The sequence below is a fragment of the Zonotrichia albicollis genome, chromosome 9, assembly GCF_047830755.1.
Source record: "Zonotrichia albicollis isolate bZonAlb1 chromosome 9, bZonAlb1.hap1, whole genome shotgun sequence".
Classification (NCBI taxonomy): Eukaryota; Metazoa; Chordata; class Aves; order Passeriformes; family Passerellidae; genus Zonotrichia; species Zonotrichia albicollis.
In genome coordinates, this window is record NC_133827.1 from 11,697,386 (window position 1) to 11,706,687 (window position 9,302).

At 53.5% G+C, this 9,302-nt stretch overlaps 1 protein-coding gene across 1 annotated transcript; it reads right to left on the reverse strand.

Annotated features, from left to right (window-relative positions):
- Positions 1-3,948: 3,948 nt before the first annotated feature.
- Positions 3,949-4,866, reverse strand: LOC141730017 (olfactory receptor 14C36-like). The gene has a single exon (XM_074546659.1). The coding sequence runs from the start codon at positions 4,864-4,866 to the stop codon at positions 3,949-3,951; it is 918 nt and encodes a 305-aa protein (XP_074402760.1).
- Between the last annotated feature and the right edge of the window lie 4,436 nt (positions 4,867-9,302).

A 9,302-nucleotide genomic window follows, 5' to 3' on the forward strand; every position in this document is an offset into this window, starting at 1 on the left:
TGGAGCCAAGGGGACCACAGTGACACTGTGGGGCTCAGTGAAACAAATCGTCTGTTGTGACACTGCAAGGTCTTATGGAATCATGGAGACCATTGTGACACCAAAAGCCTCACTAAACCAAGGGGCCATTGTGACACTAGAAGGCCGCATGGAAGCAAGGAATCATTGTGGCACCATGGAGTGTTGGCAGACCAAATGGCAGTTGTCACAGTGTGTGGCACCAAGGAGTCCATTGTGACATTACAGGGCCCCATGGAATCCTGCAGGCCATTGTGACACTTTGAGGCCTCTTTGAATCAAGGGGCTCTGCATGGCCTCATGGAACCAAGGAGCCCCTTCTGACATTGTGAATCCCTATGGAAGCAAGTGTCCATTGTGATATTGCGGCACCCAGGAGACCCCTTTGACACTGCAAGGCCTCATGGAAGCAAGGAGCCATTGTGACACTATGGGATCCCATGGAAACAAGGAGCCAGTGTGACACATCTGGGCCTCATGGAAACAAGGATCCAGTACGACACCACCATTGTGACACTGCAGGGCCCCATGGAAACAAGGGAACAGGTAACAGCTCTGGTTGGCTTGGCCTGACTGGTCTAACTGCCCTTGGCTTGTCGACAGTCTCTGCTCATGTGCCCCTGAAGCACTGGGGCTCTGGGCTTTCCTTCAACTGGAACAGAACTCTTCTTCTCATTCAAGTATCCATGGCCAAAATGGGATTTCCCCTCCAAAATTTCCAATATTCAGGGATTGCTCCCAGATAAAGCTGACATTACCAACAAGTCTGGCTGACCATGACTTCCTGAGAGCTGGCTCTCACTTGCCCTCAAACACTGAGGCTCTGCGCTTTCCTTCCTATGGGAAAAAACTGTCCTTTCTGCACATGCACCCATAGCTAAAATTGATACTTTTCAAAAGCTGCTCCTGCTCCAGGCCCAGGGCTCATCCCAAAGTTGGGACAGATAAAAAGCTGTGTCCATTTCTGTTCATTGCTGTTCTGCTGGAGATGGATCCTCAACCACTTGGAGGTTGGTGATGAATTTTATTACTCCAGAGGCCTCTACTTTGTGGAGCTCTTCAGTTCAGTAATTCAATGAAAAAGGTTCCTAAACATTTGTTCAAAACACCTGAACAAGAAAGGCCAAGGGAGTAATCTAAGTTTTCAGTTTTGTGTGGTTAATGAGACACATTTCAGAAATGTCTTCAAAGTGAATCTGCTACACTGAAAAAAAAAAAAAAAAGCAGTGAGAACTGTTTTGTCCAGTATTCATCTCCTCTTTATATTTGGTATCAGCAATGTCCAATTGATATTGACGCCCAGCACCTTCTGTTGGAGTCTGAACAGACAGGAAAAAAGAACCCCTCATGGCTGACAATCAATAGCACTTTGTCCCCATATCCTCCCCACAATTTCCCTCATCCAATCCCTGGCACTCATATGGGTTAGGAATGGATTGGCCAAGAGGAGCAGGGCAGGGATTCTTCCCCTGTGCTCAGCACTGCTGGGGCAGCACCTCAAGTGCTGTGTCAAGTTCTGGGACCCCCAATTCAAGAAGGGCATGGAGGGACTGGAGCATGTCCAGAGAAGGGCAACAAGGCTGGTGAGGGGTCTGGAGCACAAGTCCTGTGAGGAGTGGCTGAGGGAGCTGGGGTTGTTTATCCTGGAAAAGCGGAAGCTCAGGGAAGACAAGGCCAAGTCAGGGCACAGGTTGGACTTGATGATCTCCAAGGACTTTTCCAACCTTGCAGATTCTGGGATGCTTGAAACCCACTTTTGGAGCAGTTTCAGGATGAGCCCTGGGCCTTCTCTTCCGAAGCTCCAGCAGCCCAGGTCTCTCAGCTTCTCCTGTGTCCTGGTTTAGGGCAAATTTGTTAAAGAATCTGCAAAGGAGGGCCCCTCCAGAAAGCGAAACCCACACGGCCCCTCCCCCCAACTGGTTCAGGAAAAAAATTCCTTGGAGAGAGGTGGAAAGAACCTGTTTATTTGACTGGCCCAGCACCCCCCAGCACACAAAATGAACAATACCCGATGACACCGCTCTGAGAAAGATGGCAAAATCAGAAAGTCTCTTTTGGGGGTGGTTGCTTTGTTCTCAGTCCCTCCGGCGCTGGGGCAGCTGCTGCAGCCGAACCTTCGGTGTTCCCGGGTCCCAGTCCGGAGCAGGTTCCAGATGGTCACAGGAACAGGAGAGGAGAAACAGTCCAGGAAGCAATGTGGACTGTTTAGCTAGAACTAGCTAATAAGCAGAGGCAGAAAGCAGAGCAGAAGCAAGAGCAGAAAAAGAGAGCAAGCAAAAGCAGCAAGCTGAAGCTGGAAGTGAGAAAACAGCCTTATGTACCGCTTTCCTCTGTGTCCCTGATAAGAGAAACCCAAACAAAACTTCCACTCTTCAGAGCCAGTCTTAAAGGCACAGAACAGATGAATGGGGATATACAAGCATCATAACGTCACCCCAGGACATCCTGCCAGCCCCAAAGCCCATCCTGTCAGTCCTGCAGAGCCTCTGCAGCTCCTCCTCACTGCCCAGAACAGGGAGCCCCAGAGCCAGACACAGCAGCACAGATGTGCCCCCCTGGCCTGGGGTGCCTCTGGCAAGGGAGCAGCACCAGGCACTGCAGGAGCCTGCAGGCAATTCCTGCAGATTGTAGGATGATCCTGCTCCACAAGGGACGTTCCCATGGGGCCAAGTCAGGAACTGCAATGGGGAGTGGGGCCAGAGAGGAAAGGGCAAACAGGGATGGGCTGTTTGGAGGGGACGGAACAGGGGTGGGCAATAGGAAGAAATTTCTTTTGGGAAGTAAAAAGAAAGCAAAGGTGAAGCAGAGGAAATGCTCAGGGCAGTTTGGGGGTGGCTGCAAGGCAGCCCTGGCTCTGAGCGACAGCATCTGCAGTGGCACAGGAAAATCCCAGCTGATGGGAACAAACTTTCTGGCTGACTGCAGAGGCCAGGACAAAGCTGAGTGGTTTACCTGGTGTCCCCCAGCCCTTGCTGGCCCCAGGGGCTGATGGCATTTGTGCTCCCTCAGGTTCATGTCCCCACACCAACAGCATGGGGGTGCTCCCCCTGCTCTGTGCAATGCAAACAGGGGCTGCTGAGCCAGTGCTGCTGTGTCTGTGCCTGCAAGGATGGGGCACCTGTGTGAGCTGGGGGAGAGGCCAGGGCTGCAGAGGGGGGATGTTGTTGGCAGCTCCATCAGGACGCTCTGGGACGCTGCCCTGGGCTGTGCAGCGCACTGGGGATGGATCAGCCCCTGTACTGCTGCTCCTTCTCGTCTGTCCCAGGGCCCTTGCAGAGCCCCAGCCATGCTGTTTGCCCCCAGCCTGCCCACGGCCAGCCTGGGGCTGCTCACGGGGCTTTTCTGTGCTGAGCATTGGCCTGGCTGTGTTCTTGAGAGAGCCTGGGCAAGGAGCCTAGAGCCCCCAGGCCCTGGGCTGAGGCGTCAGCGCTGCCCCAGCAGTGCCCATGGCCTGTCCGTGCTGCAGCCCCGGCACTGCCACACCCAGGACTGTGCCCGGCCCCGAGAGCACTCAGGCCCTGCAGCAACACCAGGGCCACCAAGGCAGCGGGGCAGGGCCACAGCAGCAGCACTGGCAACACCAAGTGCTGCTGCTGCTGGGCACAGCTGCTGGGCCAGCACTGATCTGCCCCAGCTCTGCACACAGACATTGCTGCTGCAGCTCCAGAGAAGGCAACAAAAGGGCATCTCTACAGGAAACTCTGCTGGGTGATCCTTTAGTTCTTTTAAAGCCACCGAGAGCTCAGCCCCTCATTGACACAATCTCTAGCCACAGGGAAGGTGGAGAGAATTACATTTCTTTTTGGACTATATTATAACAGTAAAAGTACGAAAAATTACCTCAGAAATGAAACGAACAAGAAGTATCAAACATTTTTTTTAATTCCATGTGATTTGCAGAAAATGGCTAGCAGTTTAATGTTCCTGAAACTATCTTGTCATAAGTCTCCTCACTGCAGCCTTGAGCTCCTGGTTCCTCAGGCTGTAGATGAGGGGATTCAAGGCTGGAGGCACCACCGAGTACAGAACTGACAGGGCCAGATCCAAGGATGGGGAGGAGATGGTGGGAGGCTTCAGGTAGACAAAAAAGCTAGTGCTGAGAAAAAGGGAGACCACAGCCAGGTGAGGGAGGCAGGTGGAAAAGGCTTTGTGCCGTCCCTGCTCAGAGGGGATCCTCAGCACAGCCCTGAAGATCTGCACATAGGAGAAAACAATGAACACAAAACAACCAAATGTAAACAAAAGACTAACCACAATGAGCCCAAGTTCCCTGAGGTAGGAATTTGAACAGGATAGCTTGAGGATCTGGGGCACCTCACAGAAGAACTGGCCCAGGTCATTGCCATGGCACAGGGGCAGGGAAAATGTATTGGCTGTGTGCATGAGAGCATTGAGAAAGGCACTGGCCCAGGCAGCTGCTGCCATGTGGGCACAAGCTCTGCTGCCCAGAAGGGTCCCGTAGTGCAGGGGTTTGCAGATGGACACGTAGCGGTCATAGCTCATGATGGTCAGCAGGAAAAATTCTGTTGCAAAAAAAAAGAAAATCAGAAAGACTTGTGCAGCACATCCTGTGTGGGAGATGTTCCTGGTGTCCCAGAGGGAATTGTGCATGGCTTTGGGGACAGTGGTGCAGATGGAGCCCAGGTCAGCGAGGGCCAGGTTGAGCAGGAAGAAGAACATGGGCGTGTGCAGGTGGTGGCTGCAGGCTACAATGCTGATGATGAGGCCGTTGCCCAGGAGGGCAGCCAGGGAGATGCCCAGCAAGAGGCAGAAGTGCAGGAGCTGCAGCTGCCGCGTGTCTGCCAATGCCAGCAGGAGGAAGTGGCTGATGGAGCTGCTGTTGGACATTTGCTGGGGCTGCACATGGGGACCTGTTCATGGAGAAAGGACAGTGACAAGTCAGGAGAGGCTGCTTTGAGCCAAACTTGATCCATTCCCTGCAGACTGTCCAACTGGGACTCACCCACCCTTGTTCCTGCTCTGGGAAAACCTTCACCCAGGTCCCTGCCTGAGCTCCAGCCAGTTGTGCTGGCTGAGTGTGCCAGGAGCAGCCAGGCCTGTGCATGGGGGCTCTCGAGGAGCCATCCCTGTCCCACAGCCCTGGGTTTGTGGCCATTTGACAGAGGGACAAGGCTGGATATTCAGGATTTGTCAGTGGAATCACTCCTAATGCAGAAAGGCGTGGTAGCATCTGCACTCCCACTTTTAAAGGATGGCAGGAATTTATTATAGGAATTTTTTTCCTACACACACATCATTCCTGGCTCTCTGAGGTCAGAAATCCCCAGCATTTCTGCTGCACTTAGAGTTTACCACTGAGAGGTGGGAGAGCCGAAGGATTCCCTGTGGCTCAGGGAAGGTGAAGGGCTGGATGGGCTTGTTCCCAACTGCCATGGCTTTGCACCTTTGGCTGCAATCAGAGCACAATCACACTCCCTGGGTCACCCTGGGATAAACCAGACCCTGCCCAGATCAGAGGATCCCTGAATGTCTTACCCTCTCTAAAGTCTCTGGGCAAGGTCTCTGCACCCCCTTGTGCCAAGGATACTCACAGCTCCCTTGGCAAACCCAACAGCATTTCCTCAGCTGTGGCAGCTCTGCCCTTCCCCGTGGGACATTCAGGGAACTCCCAGAGGCTCTGGCACAGATTTGCACCCAGGAGGGCAGCTCAGAGCTTGGAAGGGCACAGCAAGGAGGTCCCTGGCTGTGCCCATGATGGGATCTCAGGGAGGGGGCTCAGCTCATTCCCCTTTCCCATGGACTGCTTTGCCCACAGCCCCACAGGTGCCAGGGAAGCTTGGACACCCCATTCCCATGGACAGCCCTGCCTGGCAGGAATGTCAAGGGCAGAGCCTGACTCAGCTGCTGCAAATGCCAGAGCCTCCCTGAGAACAGCAGATAACAGTGACAATATCAGGGCAGGGCAGAACCAAGAGAAGATGTTGTGGTGCTGTGCCTGAGAGGGCAGGGCAGAGACAGCTGGGCACTCAGGACAGTGTTCCTGTGCCCAGCTGTGCCCAGCACCTCCCACACACCAACAGTGCCCTCATCCTGCCCCCAGCACTGCTCTCTTCAGCCCCTTTCTATCCCTGAGCATCTCCCTGGGCCTGGACATTCCCTCCTGAGAGGAGCCTTGTCCCTGCCAGCGCTCACAGAGCCCGTCCAAGCCTGTGTGCCCTGGCCGGGGCCCTACAGAAACCTGCCTGTGTGCCGGGCCCTGGCTGGGGCAGGCTCTGTGTGCAGCTGGGCAAGGGCAGCTCAGGAGAGCCCTGCTGGGCCCTGCAAAGGTGATGCTGCTGCTGTCCAGAGCTGAGGAGTGGCTGAGGGCCCTTTGGGAGGCTCCCAGCAGAGAGACTGACCAGCTTAATTTACAGTTCTGGAGTCTCTGTAAATGTTCAAACACTCCTTGGATGTTCCTGTGTGTCCCTTTCAACTCAAAATGTTCTGTGAATCTGGGATTACAATTCCTGTTCTGCTTCTCTCATCCCCCTGTTGTCTATAATCCAAAAAGAAAAAAAAAAACAACAAAACCCACTTGCAAGAGTGTTAGAACAGTAAGTAAAAACCAGACATTTATTGGAAGCTTCCAGGTGTCCCAGTGGGGATGGGACACACCCGGGCCTTGATTTACACAATTTATTAAGGTTGATTAATAAAGAAAATTTAACAGGAACATCCAATAGGAGATTCATTTTCTCTAGTTACACACCCCTGGTACAACCTGTTGGATTAGGTCCAAAGGCTTCTTTGCAAAAATATTTGTTGTGACTGCTCACATTCTGGTCAATTAAAAAAATGTTCCTATAGGTCTCCTCTTCCTGATAATAAGACTACACAGTATTTCAGGAATATATTTAGACAGTCTAAAATGTCTATTGTTCTACAATCTAAGAGAAAGGTTAGGAAACGTACTAGAGCTAATTAGGGATTATGGTTATATAAGTATATAATAGTAGTTTAACAGAGTTAGTTAAGCATTTACTAGAGTAAGGATTATAGTTTTATAACTATACAATAGTAATTTACAGAACTATGAATACAATCAAAATGTATAAAAAGCAAAAATCTTTTTGTCATCACCCCAAATTTCCCATCTTTCTTCAAGCAGAAAATTGAAAACACTCTCAGGAAAGCTCCTGATCTTTACAGCAATCCCAGGCTTACCTTCTTTGGAAAGTGTCCTCCAGAGCTGTGCCCAGGCTGGTCTGGAGCTGGGAGCAGCCCTGCCCCACCCAGCCCCTCTCAGCAGCAGCCCCTGCCCTGCTCAGGGTGGCTCCTTCGCCCCAGAGCTTCCCCCCAGCGCTGGGAGCAGCTGCCAGGGCTGGCTGAGAGCTGTCCCTGGCAGGCAGCAGAGTCCCTGCCCCAGCACAGCGCCCTGGGCTGCAGGACCCTGCTCTGCAGGACAGCCCAGGGCACCCCTGGCTGCAGCCCCGGCTGCTCAGCCCTGCAGCAGAGCCTGGCAACAGGAGCTGCCTTGGGCTGTGCTTGGGCTGGGGCAGCAGGGAAAGCCAGCCCTGCCCTAGGGCCACAGCCCTGCCCTGGAGCAGCTCTGAGTCCTCCTGAAAGGTCCTCAAAACTGTGGGATGTGCCACCTCCAGGAGATCCCTGCAGGAACTGCAGCTTCTCTTCCCACAGCCAGGGAATGACTGTTTCAAACCTGGGCTGATTTCTGCTCTAGTGGGCTCTGAGTGAGCTCTGCTCTGTGCTGCCAGCCCAGGCTGAGTTTAACCCCTCTGTGCCTCTGTGCTGTGCCTGGGGTGGCTGCAGGCAGTGCCCCAGCCCTGCTGGGCTGTGCACAGGAGCTGCTCCTGGCCAGAGCTGTCTCTGCAGCGCTGCCCTTGCCAGGAGCTGCCTCTGTGCCAGGAGCCTCTGTGCAGGTTTTTCAAAGGACTTTGGGTTTGGCTTTTGTCTTGGAGTCTCTGAGAGGTTTGTGCAATCATGGCCTCCAATTATCTGCTGTAATTAGTCCCTGGAGAGGCTTTCTCAGTAACAACACCCAGTGGGGCTCATTAATACTTCAGGATACTTCAGTTATTTTAAACTTTGTTGTGGTGTGTTGCAATATCCTGTTTTACCTTCTCCCTTCCCCCTCGCCCCTCGCTGAGTGTGCCCTGTCAATCAGGCTAACATACCAGCAAGGCGTCGTGTGATAGGTGTCCCTAGTACCTTGAGACCCTGCCCCTTCACCTGGTTGGTGACTCACCTGTCCCCTCCCCTTCCCCTGTCCTGAGCTTAAAATGTGAATGAGACCATGTGGCGCCATTCTGTTACCAGCAGTGGCCCAGTGCAGACGTATCTGTACTCATGGAATAAACATCTGGCTACCTTCTAGCAGAATCCGCTCCCTTCTTTTCTTCACCATCGCCAGAAGCTCTCCCCTGAGGTAAACGGAGTCCTGTCTTGTGCCCCGCTGCACTCTGCCGCCAGCCAAGGTATCGCTGGGGTGAACACCGCAGTGCTGCCTCTGGCCCAGCAGCGAAGGTCAGAATTGGCCTAGGCACCATCTAACTGGTTATATTGGGATACATATTCCAATATATTGGCGTCCCTGTGGGTGGCTCGACTCTGCAGCCCGAAAACGGACTCGCAGTACCTCAGAGAAGTTTCTGCCAGCCGTGCATCCAGCTGGAAGGGCTTTGGTTGCATTGCCCTCAGCTAGAGACTTTGGGAATACTCCCAGAAAAAGTTTCGTGGACTGTTCGGTGCCTTTGGAAAGCCCTGCTTCATTGTGGTGAACAGATTTTCCAGAGGAAGAAAAGGGTAGCTTCTCTTACACCCAGAGAGAGGTCCTTTTCCGGTGGAGACCTGCCTGCCTGTACCCAGCCTACAGCTTCCATTTCACGTGAGTATCTCTGCTTTCGGTAGAGCAGAAGCTCAAAAACAGACTCTGCCGCGAGTTCTGTTCCTTTTTGCCTTTGCATTTTGGCTGCGCAGCCCCACAGACAAGAATTCATAGCGTTCTAGTGTTAGCTTTCCTGCTGCGTGTTTCACTGTTTTTTAGAATTCGCGCCGGAGCGGGATCGCTCTCTGCCCTTCCCCCCCCGGCTCAGCAGCGTGTTCAGACACGTGTTAGGAGATTTTCTTTCTCTTTCTCTTTGCGGGAGAGGGGGGGGCTCTCTTTCCACGTGGCCGGGGGACCTGCGGGGGTCGGGAGTGCTCTGCACACGCGGCGGCGGGGGGGGGGGCGTCCCGGTTTCGGCTGCCACGTGGAGTAGTTGCTGTCTCTGCTCCGCGGGAGTGGCTGCTGCATTCCACCGCGGGGGAGGCTTTGTTTCTGCCTCGGC